Source organism: Gloeophyllum trabeum, assembly GCF_000344685.1.
Source record: "Gloeophyllum trabeum ATCC 11539 unplaced genomic scaffold GLOTRscaffold_00016, whole genome shotgun sequence".
NCBI classification, from domain to species: Eukaryota; Fungi; Basidiomycota; class Agaricomycetes; order Gloeophyllales; family Gloeophyllaceae; genus Gloeophyllum; species Gloeophyllum trabeum.
In genome coordinates, this window is record NW_006920425.1 from 701,416 (window position 1) to 714,705 (window position 13,290).

Sequence of the window (13,290 nt, forward strand, 5' to 3'; positions counted from 1 at the left end):
GCACGTACTCAGCCATGCCTACCATATGGAACTCCCGAAATATCGGACTGGCTATGAGATTACATGGAATATATTCGCTGGACGCGGATCTGTCAACCAAGCTGCCGCCAGTGACTTACATTTTCAATCAATCCAGGACATCTGCATGCCGATGTGCTCCCTACATCGTCCAATATCGAATTCCTCCACTTCCCGGCTCATCGGCATTCATGAGGTCCACTCAGGCTGGGCGTCTCAATCCTGATGCAAATCTAAAAGGTTACGCCCCAGCCAAGATTGTTGACTACACTCAGCATCTCGGCAGCGCGCGTTCTAGTTAATATCAGTGTGCTTTGAGTTGAATACGTGGCCTGAAATCTACCTGTAGGCTGTCAGTCACAGCGGACAAGCACCGATGTCCTGCCACCGGACATTTGTCATTCATGAAATAGGTGGGAGAACATTTTCCTTGCATGCTCCGAAGTGGGACTTGGCAGAGACATAAAGAATGAGAGAACAATGTGAATCAAATGTCCCCTGATTTTTAGAGAGCATAGTAAATGTCCCGCGGATCTGCCTTTGTTCATTCAAGGGACATTCTCCATGTCCAGGTCGTGGTCCAACAAAGACCATTCCAGGAAAGTGTTCTCCCAACCGGGGCATGTTCATAGCATGCTCGCCGACGGGACATCGGTCTCTGCCCGCAGTGAGTATAATCGGCACCCGACTCGGGTGCCGATTGAAGCGGCTTGAGGCGCAGTAAGGCGCGAGACATCGAGCCGACTGATAATCAAGCTTCGGAGCGATCTAGCACTCAGACAGTGCGCCTCGCCGCAATATGGATAGGTACAGAGTCCGGATTCGCCGGTGGTAGGTTCTAACCTACAGGTTATATGAAGTTTGTGGGTCGGGACTCTGGTACGACGGTCACTTAATCATTAGCATATCCGGAGAAGGCCGTCATGCAATCCCCTTGGTTTCTACTACCCGTGTGTGTGAAGGGCCCGATATAAGTGCTTGCTGCAATCATAATCCCGGGATCTAGCAGGAGTTCTTCGTTTCCGGCCGCAGCTTCTACATAGACGAGATCCGCGCATTCCATGTGCTCCACTTCCTGTCAAGCAACATTTACTCACCTCGATCTCGCGGACCGCTGGCGCCAACGCCTTTGTGCACTCTTGCGTATTCTTGGATCAGCACACGACGGTAGAGGCAAATCCATCCATCGCCATCATCAATGTATAGCAAGCAGATAATACAGGAATTGTAGAATAGTGTACACTTTTGTCGTATAGGCCGGTTATTCCAACAATACCATGGGCTGTCCTCGTAATAGATGGTCTAACGAGCTAAAATCCAAGAGGTTCGTACGTAGCATCTAAAAGGCGTCATCGTTGCTCTTTCTTCTCTTCGCCTTTGGCAACTTCGGCTCTGAACATGGTGGTCAGGGATAGGCGTTCATTATATACTGACCATCCTTACTGTGGTTCGAAGCGGAAGATGTCCTCGGAACCGTTACCCCCGCGCTGGTGCACAAGAGTGACCATTCGTAAGTTAGAAATGAAGTCCTCGCGTGTCTTGTCCTTGACACCGCGCTGCATGTATCAAGTCAGCAAGCGTACGAAAAAACGAATGCTGAAGTTACGAACCTTCTTCCTACCGATATTATCGAGCCACTAGGGGAATCACGTCACCCCTCACGATCACACGCAAGACCACGATGTACTCACCGGGATATTGTTGAGAATAAAGTAACTGTGCATATCATCAGGTAAAGTCCCTCAGTATCGAAGAAAGAACTCAATCGAAACAAGACGTACACTAAAGCAAGCACGACAGTGACACCAAACGAGAAGGCCCAGACCCGGACAACGGTGACAATATCAGTGTGCCTAGAGGTATCATCAGCAACGGAAGGCACAAGCTACCACTGCATCCTACCCGTTGTGAGGCTGCGAGCCCGAAATCCAGCCAAAAATAGCAAAAATACTCGCGATAATATCAATGCCGAGGATGGCGCCGACCAATTGCCAGGATGGCTAGTCGCAAGCCATCGTTAGCCTAACACATCGGGATTATTGTGCCGATTTCTTGACTCACCCAAGTGCCCGCACCACGAGTCACAAATATGAGCCAGTTCTGAAGCAAACAATCAGCACTGTAGACGAAGGCAACCATACCTCAACGTACCTCTGTCAGTGCTACCTCGAGGAAAAGAATCTCCTGAACACTACCCCAGTTCTGTATTATACCACCGCTGGACAGGAATAGAGTACCACGCAAGATCCACGTAGCTGCGAGGGCAATTTATTTGGAAGCTACTCTCATCGCAGAGATATGAAACATACCTCCAGCGAGCAGGAGACCAAGTATCGTCGAGATAATCCATATCTTGGGGAGCTGCCACTCGACTGGAGCACGAGCGTGAGGAGCGTTATCGTATGCGATGGCGATTGTCCCTAAGTCGGCGAAGAGGGCGATGAAGACGATGAGGTCGGCCCGGATGGTCTCGTTCAAAATGATCATGGAAAGCGTCCTACGACCGCGACATCAGGGCTAATGCGACTCCAGTAAGGCCCATAAAAGACTCACAAGTAGATCTCCAAGTGCAAACAGAGAGCAATCCGGTACACGATATAAGCTGGAAGGGATCGTCAAGAAGTGCCTCAAACACCCGCGGAGATTGACTCACCCTTCATACGGTGGAAGATCTGCCGCGCAACTTTGATAGACGTAATGATAGTGGAAAGGCCCTCATCCAAGAACACGACGTCCTGATGGACTATCAGCGGTGGCTATGTCTGTACCACGGAGTATCCACTTACGGCGGCACTGCGAGCAGCGTCCGAAGCTCCTTCGACTGCGATACCACAATCGGCCTACGTGCCCCGTCAGAGCCTGACGTGGTGTAACTGTGACGGAAGACAAACCTTCTTCAGTGAGGGCGCGTCGTTAACACCTGAGAGCGGGCTCATGAGACGAAGCTTCGCGCACTTTCATATCATGCATACGCACCGTCTCCCGTCATAGCCGTCAAGTGACCTCGGTTCTGTAGCATCTCCACGACTTGGTATTTCTGTGCATCCGTAGCTGAGTGCCGATTCACGACTCCAAGATCATAACCAATACTTACATGCTCCGGAGCAACCTCAGCGAACCCATCCGCGCTCTCCACAAAGTCATGTACCTACGCCCATTTATTAGCACTCGCAATGATCGAGGGCTGCTTACACTTACATCCGAGCCTGACATCCCACCCGTCATCAATCGCTGCGAGTCGTACACATTCGTACCAAGCGCGAGCTGCTTGCAAGTTTCAATAGCGATAGCGACGGCATCACCGGTAAGCATCTTGACTCTGACGCCGAGTTCACCAGCTTCAGCAATCGTCTGCACAATACGTGAGCGAACCGGACCATCTCGGGTACTCCGGCATGACACGTACCTGAGCGGTATCCGAACGGGGAGGATCGAACCTGTCTCAAACGATAAGCTCAACGATGATTCCATACAGGGATGACGCTGAGCGTACATAGGCAGCAGCCCGAGGATCTTCCACTCTCCGCCCTGCTCCTGGCACGCAACCCCCAGGGTCCTAAACCCACGCTTAGCATAATCCTGGGTGCGCTGCCTGTACGCCTCCTGCAGCTCCCGGGGCGGGTTCGCCAGCCTCAGAATGCTGGGATGACAATCAGCATGTCGAGTCACCGTACGCTAGTCCCGGTAGCACTCACGCATTGGGAGCGCCCTTCGCGACGTTGTACTGCTTCCCATCCTTCTCGACCTGAGCAGTAATCCGCTTGGACACAGGGTCGAAAGGTGTGAACTTGTGGGTGATCCATCCCTCCTGAAGCCGCTGATCAGTACTGCTTCGGATCCGTACAGGCTCTGCTCACTTTGAGTATCTCCCGAGCCTTGGGATAATCCTGCAAACGAGTTCAGCAACAACGATCCACATTGAACCATGCATGACATCCACGAACCTTGAGCGTGACAACCGTAACCTTATCAATCGGGTCCAAAGACTTGATATTATGACTCGACGCGAGAACCGCCACCGCCAACATCCAATTCAGATCGACGCCTTCAACAGCCCATGGCTCGTGTACCGACAGCTGGTTGGCCGTGAGCGTTCCGGTCTTGTCGGTACACAATATATCGACTCCAGCAAGACTACAAAATATTACGTGGTATGTAAGGATAGAGCGGAGCGGAACTTACGATTCGATGGCCGTGAGCTTCTGAACGATCGCTTTCCGTCGTGCGAGGAAGGCAGCACCAACTGTAAGCGCGTCAGCCATCGGACCCCAAGAGACCATGCATGCGCGTGCGTACCAGCCAGCGTCGTCGTCGTAACGCAGGGCAAACCCTATACGCGCTTCGTCAAATCACGCTACCATAAATCTTCTCAGTGCTACTTACAACAGGGACACCAATGATCTGTAACACGGTAAATGTCATTCATTTGATAGACCGCTGTGATGTCCTGGGCACGCACCAGCATGACAAGGGTATAAACAAGCAAGTTATTCTCCGAGGGGGTAGCAATCAGCACATGGCGGAAGAACCCTCCGATCCAAATGGCAAGCAGCCATAATACGACCCTAAGACCGTCCGGTTAGCTCGAATCACCGTAGAGAATAACACTAGGAACGCACAGAACCAAGAGCGTCGTGCCGATCGAGTTCATCACCTTCTGGAAGTGGCCCTGCGTGTTAGAGCCAGTGACGAGGCTCGCCGTCCGCCCCACAAACGACTGCCTCGCCGTCTCCGCGACGACCATATACACCTTTCCACGCTTCGCACCAGTAGTGTAATAGATCGTATCACCAATGTCTACCGGGCGCGGTGTTCAGCTACCGAGCAAGAAAACTGGAAGTAAAAAACCCACATTTATCCACGGCCAAACTCTCCCCAGTGATCGCACTCTGGTCGCACGAGAACACCGAGGGACCCTTATCCTCCTTCCCGTCATCGTCGTCCTCCCTGCCCTTGTCGTCTTGTCCGCCCTCTTTCCTGTCGCCCGAGTCAGGTCCGCCATTAGCCTGCTCCTTCTTCTCTCGGCCGGGACTGCTCGACCGACTGGAATGGTTATTGCCATTCTTCGAGGCATCCCGTTTCTCCAAGATCGACTTGGCCTTGGATCGGTCCTTGTCGTCGTACGCAGCGAGGATCTTGCCGTCCGCGGGAATTGTCTGCCCTTCCTCTACGACGACAATGTCGCCTGGGACGATCTCCCGCGCCTCGATCACCTGCTCCTTACCGTCGCGGACAACCGTTGCCTTCATCGCGATACCGGCCTTGAGCTGTTCGACGATGTCGCCGGCTTGCTTCTCTTGATACCAGCCCACAAATGCGTTCAGTGCCAGAATGCCGATCTAGTACACGAGTCAGCGACGAAGACAAGGTGGTAGCATGCTACGCACAATAACGCCAAAGTCGATCCAATCACGTAGACCGGCAGCCAAGATGACCGCCAGTTCCATCACTGCACAAACACGGATGAATTAGCGAGAGAGAATGCGGGGCAACTGATACGTGCCGTAGAGAATAGGTCCGCGGAAGTACGAGATGAATTTGAGGATAGGGTTTTCTCGCGGACTAGGAAAAATGAGCCAGTATAAAGAAGAAAAATAGAGTCATACACACCTCTCCAGCTCATTATACCCGAAGCGATTACGTCGGTTAGAAATCTCCGGCTCGGACAGCCCTTTCAACATGTCCGTCTCCAGCCAACTCTGCAGTGCGCGTCAGGAACAGAGACAACATGGAAGGACACCGAGCCCACCTGCGGCACTTTCTTGGTCCCCTCAGCGTCCACCGGCACCTTCTTCCACGGCGCATACCAAAGCCTTCGCATCTCCTTCTCCTCCTCCTCTTCATCGCCCTCGTCGCCGCCATGCCTGGCCCGCTCCGCCTCGTAGTCGATGTACTTCAGCAGCCGGGTGTACTCGTCCGGCTCCTTCTCAATCTCGTCCATCGGGTCATAGTCATGGTTGCGCTGCTCCTCTACATCCGGGTCGCCGCGCTCGAGGTCCCGATTGCGATCGTCGGCGGGAGGCGGCCCGCGGTTGTTCTCATCAGCCTGGCTGGCGGCTTGGCCGTGCACGTCGCCTGCGGAGGCAGACATGGTCTTGGCACGCAGGTACTGGGCGAGAGGGATGAGACGGGCTCCACATCCTGCCCTGCCTCCGATTTAAGTACTCACCTTGCGGCTGACCCATCGGCTTGTACAGCAGAAAATAACGCAGATACAGTGACGTATACGAGCCCAACGCCATGAACTGCCCTCGTCATTGATTTGGTGGCTTGCGGACCAGGCGGTGGTGTTCACTGTTCAGTGCGCGTTTGAGCAGGTCGACGTCATTGGGGAAGGCTGCCGCCGGCGAGCGACGCCAAAAATACGTTCACCTACTATATGCCAAAAATAGTCCATCTAACTACGCCATGGAGTCTCATGCAGGCACATCTAGGCCTCCGGAAATGGGTACACTAGGTGCAGTGGCAAGGGGGGGAAGGGGGGGATGCGAGAGAAAGATCATTCCTGGGCCAGTCGTCTTTATATACCAAAGCAGCGATCGACGTGAAGAAGTCATGAAATGGCAGGTCAGGAAGAGATGTTTACATCCATAACAGGTAACGTCTTCCCCAGAACGAGCAATGTGTGTGTTCTCAGGATGCCAGCGCTTCTTACATGACGTCAGACTACTGATTTACGAACAGCTCATCCATCTCTGACAACCTTGATCTAAACAATCATTACACAAGCTCGCCATACGGGCCGCGGGTACGCCATGCTTTGCTCAGATGACAGCCCCATCGCCACGTAAATTCCGTACCATGTGTATTGGGACAGAGGTCGGTCAGCACTGAAATATTGATGCTGGCCGATAATATTGATATTGCTCCAAGGAGTCGATTCACATAATGAACCGCATAACGCGCTCTTTCGAGAACAAGTCCGTCCATGCAGTGCGCTACCTTGCATTTAGGCGGCAAAGCTCGCTATGGCGATGCATCGATCTCGTATCGTCCCATGCACGCTGCGAGCGCTTCACGAAAAACTGCTCCATCGCAGCCCCCATGGTATGATCCTATTGCAGAGATCGCAACGCCGGTGAGTAAATGTGTACGCTCCTAATGCCCCCCCGAAATTCATGTTATCAGCGACATCACGAATCAGGCTCGGGCTGAAGCAGACTAGCATCAACTGCTGCGCTGAACTATACATAGAAACACTCGTTGCATCCGCGCTACGTCCTAAAAGCAGAATCATAACGGCCAATATCAATCCGCCTCCAATGTGAAGCGTTGCTTCATATGAAGCCACGATGGCCAAGTGTGCGCCAGGCATACATGTCAACGAATCAGCAGCACCGAAATGCACTCGCACCCCACCATGTTCATCCCCGCCACCAGCACCCTGCCGAGCCCGCATAACCTCTCCGTCCTCCCGACGCCCCTCACGCACAGTGTAGATACCTGCCACGACATCGACAACTGCCGCACGCTCTGGCAGGTCATCCGCAGCTGCCTCGTCACCATCTTCGCCTGCACCTGGGTGTCGCTGCACCTCAACATCCCCGCCGAGAACGAGCGGTGGCACCGCGGCCCGCTCCGACACCTGGGCGTGATGCTCATCGGGATTGTCGCGCCGGAGCTCGTGGTGGCGTGGGCGGCGCGGCAGTGGTACGTTTCGCGGGAGCTGCAGAAGAGATGGAACGACCGTGCGGGTGCGTCGTGCGCCCGTCTCTCGAAAACGAGTTCTCCGGACGATGACCGCGCTGCGATAGCCGCGCACGGAAAGCCGTGGTCCAAGACCCACGCGTTCTTCGCGCTCATGGGCGGCTATGTCCTATACAGCGACAGTCACCGCCCCGAAGTCCTCGACGTCGACTACGACGGCGATTTCCGCGTGTTCTTCGCCTCGTCGGACCGCACAGCCTCGCTGAAAGCCGAGGAACTGGCTGACAAGGGGAAGAAAGATTGGCTCGCAAAGACGTTCGCGATCATCCAGACGGTATGGTTCGTCCTTCAATGCATCGCTCGCGCCGTCCAGCACATCACCGTCTCGGAGCTTGAGTTGGCGACTTGTGGGTTTGCATTGCTGAATGCGGTGACGTACTTTCTATGGTGGAATAAACCTCAGGGAGTGCGGTTTCCTTTCTTCGTGAAGATACAGGAAGGGCCAAGTACGTGTAGACCTGTGGCCTAGTGACGATGACTGACCCGCAATATTCCTCCGCAGGTCCTCGGGAGCCAGACGGAGCTCCGCACGAAACCACCGCACGTGTCGAGCATTCTCTGGGCAAAAAAACAGGCCCTCCTCCTGAAACCGGACCACGAACCAGGTGGCGCCCCAAGCTCCCCTCCGGCGTCCTCTACGCCTTCTCAGAGATGGCGGGGAACGACCGCCTGCACAGCAACAACGAGATCACTGGCACGTCCGTCCCGACCTTCTACTCGGGCGACCGCACGCCCAGCCGCGACGACGTCGCCATCACGCTCTCCGTCGAGTTCTCCATCGTCTTCGGCGCGATCCACTGTCTCGCCTGGGACTTTTCCTTCCCCTCGTATCTGGAGGCGGCCCTGTGGCGCTCGTGCGCGCTCGTGATTACGTGTATGCCTGCGGTCAGGCTATTGACATACTTTGTGCAGCAGCGGACGGTGGCTGGGAAAGTGCTCGGCCGACTTGGAACGGGGGTCATGTGGGTGATGAGGGTGGTCAACCATTCCATGGTGGTTCTCTACGTCTCTGCGCGGTTCGTCTTGCTTGTCCTCGTGTTCACCCTGCTTAGGTCGCTTCCAGAGAGCACCTTTCAAACTGTGTCTTGGACGTCCTTTATCCCACACGTATAAATAGCCATATAGGCAACCCGTCAATACTAGTACACTATACACGCAGCGGCCACTTTTTATGCTACATGGTTCTGCGTGTGTGGTGTAAGCGAACATCTGATTCTAATAGCACAGGGTGTGTGGCGCCAAGGTCGTGATTTGTGCAGTAGTACTTAGGAAAGTTCCGGGGCAACGTCCACCGCATCGAGCGAAACTCTTCCTGAAAAGGGGACGCACTTCTCGTAAATCGCGTTTGCTCATGCGAGAGGTTCGCACTCTATCAGATAAGATTGGGATAATAAATAAGATTAGATCGCTGACCCCGACCGGCGATAATCAACAAATGCCACCTGTACAAACGGTGTGAAACTTGTCCAGGGCCTCCTGCAGTTACTTACAGCTTGCGAATCTCGTTGTACATGAAATATGTTGCTACCCTTGATCAAATGGGATAGGTATGGGTGTGGATCAAAGATACCTCATCAATCATCAATCAACGCAAGAGGTACTGAAAGGGGTCCCTACATTCCTGGAAGATATGCCAGCAGGACCGGATAGTGATTGATGTGCCCTTAGATAATCACAGTAGCAATGCCTTGCATTGCCGACAATGCAAGACATCTCGGCTGAAAGACGGGCGGCAAAATGACAGGCTTAGAAACGTACAGAGCTCACGACGACTATCGTTGTTATTCTTTTGAGTATCGTACTCACTATGAGACCTAGTTCAAGTGAACGCCTAACTAGAAAGCTGAATTGCTTGCCTTGCCCCGCGCGAAACCTTTGTTCTCGTAGCCCTCACGGCCGAAATGCGTCCTACCCCTGATGAGCCCCGTTAACGTCAAAGGTCATAATCCGGTGCTCTACTTCTCATATACTACTTTTGTGCTTGGACTGGACAGACGTGACAACAGAGGTGATGGATGGCGGAGTAGTCGCAGAACTTGAAAGTTGTTCTTGAACATGTCGGGGAGCGCCAACCTGAGTGATACAGTGCTTTGCATATGAAGCCGGAAAACGCGTTTCGCAAAATATCGTTTGGCTGGACCAGGACGACGCGCAGGGTGTCCTCCGCTCGCGTCTCAGCAAGTATGACTGCCACGTCGAGTTCGGCACGGAGCTACGCGGGTTCGCCCAGCACCCCGACCAGCCCAGCTCGTCCGCCCATTGGCAGGCGAGAAGGACTCAGAGGAGACGTTTCTCGCTAACTACGTGATCGGTGTTGATGGTGCAAGAGGTAGTTTTTCCTCTTTTCCTTGTGCTGTATGTTGTGACAAGATCTTCCGCGGTTAAGGCGTGGTGAGGAAGCTTCTGGGTCTGCATTTGATGGCGTGACCAGGCAGGACGCGTGCGGTATTCTCGGAGACGTCAGACTGCGCCCAAGGGTTCCGCGCGATGTGAGTCCCTCCGTAATCTAAGTGCTGCTGAAATGGACCCACTAACCGATGTTGTAGTGCTGGAGGCTTGGGGGAGGGACGGCATCCCTAAGTAAGCACCATTCCCGCATAATCTGCTTGCTTGGAGGCACTTATGCCCCGTGTAAAGACTCTCCGAGATGCCTCGCTATTTACAGGACGAAGACGTTTGCTGGCTGACATAGTTCGCCTTCGATAAGGAAGATAAACACTCTGAATTCAAGAGATTAGCAGCCAACCGAAATGAATTCAAGGAGCACGTTAACCAATACACGGGAGGACGGTTAGAGATCACCGAGATCTTGTCATTGGCTTTCGTTAAGTGTGTAGCCTTCCCAGTGATGATTTTCAAGAGGCTGAGAAATGTCACTGGAGATTCATCCTCATACCTCCTGTGAACAGGTATACTGTCGATGCGACGCATGTCCACAGCCCCACAGGCGGCCAAGGGATGAATAGTGGCCTAATCGACGCGCCCTGCTTTCTCGACGCTCGTCCATCCCGAGGATAAATCTCGCTGGAAAGTCAGCCTCGCCAGCAAAGGCGTGGCATGTCCCAGCCTCCTAGAATCCTACACGGCAGAGCGTGTCCCGGTTATCAGGGGTACGCTCGGGTTGACCACAGACACGCTCGGCGAGACGCTTGCAAAAACAGAGGAAGGGTGGAACCGCGGGAGCAAGTACTTCCAACTTGATGTGAACTATCGCGGGAGCCCGGTAGTGCTCGAAGAGCGTGGCGAAGATGTGCCAGCGCCCGCGCCGGGCGTCTACACTTATAGGACACTGGGAAGAGATCAGGCTGGAGATAGGGCGCCCGACGCGCCCCCGTTGCCCGACGTGAACGGCAGTGCCGGGCTTCTGACGAATCTCTTCAGCTTCTTTAAGATCGCGAAGCACACCGTTCTTATTTTCACTGCCTCCGTCTCGTCCGCTGACGCGGTGGTCGACGCGCTGCGCGAGTATCCCACGGATCTGGTGCAATCCGTCGCCATCCTCCCTGCGACATTCTCCGTGTGCGCAGATAAGGCGCTCCCGAAGGCGGACTTCCTGGTCAAGGATACTGACAGGCACGCGTACGAGGGGTATTTGGTGAATCCGGTGAAGGCAGAGACGACGATAATTATCGTCCACCCTGACACCTTTGTCGGTTCCGCCGGAAGTGGGGTGGGCAATGTGAAGGGGTATTTCAGTCGGATATTTGCTTAGGAGTAGGCAAGAGTAGGCAAGCTATGTCAGTAACGTACCGGCAAAACGGAACGGTTTATCTCTGCTCTCGGACATACGCACATCGTGGCACGTATTGTGGTTAATATTGAAAAGCAACGTGCACACAGCTCGCTCACCGTAGAGGTCGTTGGCAGATAGACCGATCTCCATCTCCCATGTTGAGAAAATATACAATGGGAGAAGCAGAGCAAGGTATGTATGATCCTTGCGACCCCGGACACCAGGATGACAATATTAGCCTCACAGCCAGCTGCAGAAGTGCACCTGCGCTCACATCGAAAATAATTGCGCACCCAGGAGATTGTGATCTGTTCCCAGAGGCCCTTGTCGCAGACCTTCTGTCATATTTATTATCCAGGATAATATGGACTCACGTTGCCGGAGAGTCTAGTTATTTCTTCGCCATTTTGGCTTCATACTTCATTTTTGGCCAAGTCCTAAGAGACGGTTACTACGCACTGCTCCGCACGCGTGGTCCCGCCTAAATACCCATGAGGCGCCAGTCATCGTAGTTAGAAAGAAGATCACCAGATGTAACCTAAGCGCGTGCAGTGCCATCTGCAAGCATTGCAGCTAACGATGACACAGGCCGCCTCACAGAGAGTGTAAGGTCGAAGTAAGAGAGGAAGGCGATTCAAGTGGCGGACCATAGACATGAAACCGTGGTGTGTGAGATGACGAAGCTCTATAAGGAAGACTGGGCTGGACAAAAGAGGGGAATACTGCCTAAATGCCTGGAACAGAAATGAGAATTTGATTTGTAGGGAAGAGATTCTTTTTTTTTTTTGGACAAGTAATATGATTAAGTAGCTACCGACAATAGGTCCAGCTCTACTTAGTCTACTATAGCAAACGGTAATACCGTTTGGTCCGAGGGAAAATGCATTTACGCACGACCCCCGGTGGGTACCGGGGAGTGTAGGGCTCGATGGAACGCTTGGAGCTTCCGTTGAGTGGGAGTCCGCGGCGCCCTAATACCTACTAAAACCTCAGGGCGGGCTGCCCAGAATTGATCAAGTTGGTCTGTATTTGCGAGGACGGGCGTCCAGGTCCGAACTACCTTTTTGACTTCCTTCTCAGAGCGTTTCAGTTTACAGGCGACGACGTGATCAATGCTAAGGCGACGGTTTATTGCTCTGGACCAGCGTGAGGCAATAGCTTTGGGGGAATGGGTTCGTTGTTGGATAACGCGTTCGCACCTAAGGACCCATAGGAGGTAGATGGCTTCGGATACTAAGATTTGAAGAAGCCGGGAGGCTCCGGGGTGGGGTTTCGTGAGTGGGGGCTCATGGTCGATAGTGGAGTCGGAATCAGAATCCTGGTCGTCATGGTGCAGGGTGTCGCGCAGTGGCACTGCAAGTTTGCCACAGCTCAGCAAGGCCCCAAAATTAAGGGCTGGCCAAGGGCCAAAGGAGTCTGGCCATAGGTCTTGGGTAAGCATCCAGACAATTTCTCGGGCTGGTGTTAGACATTCAAGCAGTATGTGATCTAGGTTGTCGGAGCAGTCCTCACAGGTAGGGCATATGGCACGGGTTTCGTAGCCCGCGATGGGGAGCCAGTAGTCCCCGATCTTGTGCGCTCTTTGAATGGCCTTGTAGAGAAATTGTCTGACTAGTGGTCGCAGGTTTAGGTTGCGGCAAGAGTTCCACAACTGGGGTGCTGGTTCCAGTGAGTGCGTTACATCGTGGAGTCCATCTTGCATCCGGGAAATATTGTAGGTTGCATGTTTGCGCGGTTGAGTGGTGGCGACTTTCCGTGCTCGGATAGCTTCATAGGCGAGGTGCTGGGTGAGTGCAGATAGTTTCACACCGGGGAGGGCAAAGTTTGCCGGG

The 13,290-nt window shown here is 53.6% G+C and overlaps 4 protein-coding genes across 4 annotated transcripts in view; 2 read left to right on the forward strand and 2 right to left on the reverse strand.

Annotated features, from left to right (window-relative positions):
- Positions 1 to 1,186: 1,186 nt before the first annotated feature.
- GLOTRDRAFT_118043 (plasma-membrane proton-e) lies at positions 1,187 to 5,959 on the reverse strand (the record flags this gene model as incomplete). Its single annotated transcript, XM_007872155.1, has 31 exons — positions 1,187 to 1,410; positions 1,462 to 1,574; positions 1,629 to 1,655; positions 1,710 to 1,730; positions 1,796 to 1,871; positions 1,921 to 2,018; positions 2,080 to 2,118; positions 2,170 to 2,273; positions 2,328 to 2,515; positions 2,572 to 2,620; positions 2,672 to 2,753; positions 2,805 to 2,858; positions 2,910 to 2,938; positions 2,995 to 3,055; positions 3,113 to 3,166; positions 3,217 to 3,369; positions 3,425 to 3,455; positions 3,512 to 3,658; positions 3,714 to 3,826; positions 3,876 to 3,905; positions 3,963 to 4,152; positions 4,201 to 4,261; positions 4,315 to 4,348; positions 4,402 to 4,419; positions 4,478 to 4,583; positions 4,638 to 4,815; positions 4,871 to 5,357; positions 5,406 to 5,467; positions 5,522 to 5,580; positions 5,629 to 5,717; positions 5,768 to 5,959. 31 exons carry the CDS (start codon positions 5,957 to 5,959, stop codon positions 1,368 to 1,370), a joined length of 2,988 nt encoding a protein of 995 aa, XP_007870346.1. The 3' UTR covers positions 1,187 to 1,367.
- Positions 5,960 to 7,378: 1,419 nt separating this feature from the next.
- GLOTRDRAFT_96528 (uncharacterized protein) lies at positions 7,379 to 8,838 on the forward strand (the record flags this gene model as incomplete). Its single annotated transcript, XM_007872156.1, has 3 exons — positions 7,379 to 7,712; positions 7,773 to 8,171; positions 8,228 to 8,838. 3 exons carry the CDS (start codon positions 7,379 to 7,381, stop codon positions 8,836 to 8,838), a joined length of 1,344 nt encoding a protein of 447 aa, XP_007870347.1.
- A 1,806-nt stretch (positions 8,839 to 10,644) lies between these two features.
- On the forward strand, positions 10,645 to 11,437 carry GLOTRDRAFT_49168 (uncharacterized protein; the record flags this gene model as incomplete). Its single annotated transcript, XM_007871988.1, has 2 exons — positions 10,645 to 10,726; positions 10,758 to 11,437. Coding segments are annotated over 2 exons (762 nt in total), but the record flags the coding sequence as incomplete, so codon positions are not given.
- A 1,069-nt stretch (positions 11,438 to 12,506) lies between these two features.
- Positions 12,507 to 13,290, reverse strand: part of GLOTRDRAFT_15264 (uncharacterized protein) — a gene marked incomplete at both ends in the record, with an annotated part of 2,188 nt that continues 1,404 nt past the window's right edge. Inside the window, one exon of the mRNA XM_007871948.1 lies at positions 12,507 to 13,241. Within this exon, the coding sequence (XP_007870139.1) occupies positions 12,507 to 13,241 (735 nt within the window). The remainder of the gene's footprint in view (positions 13,242 to 13,290) is intronic.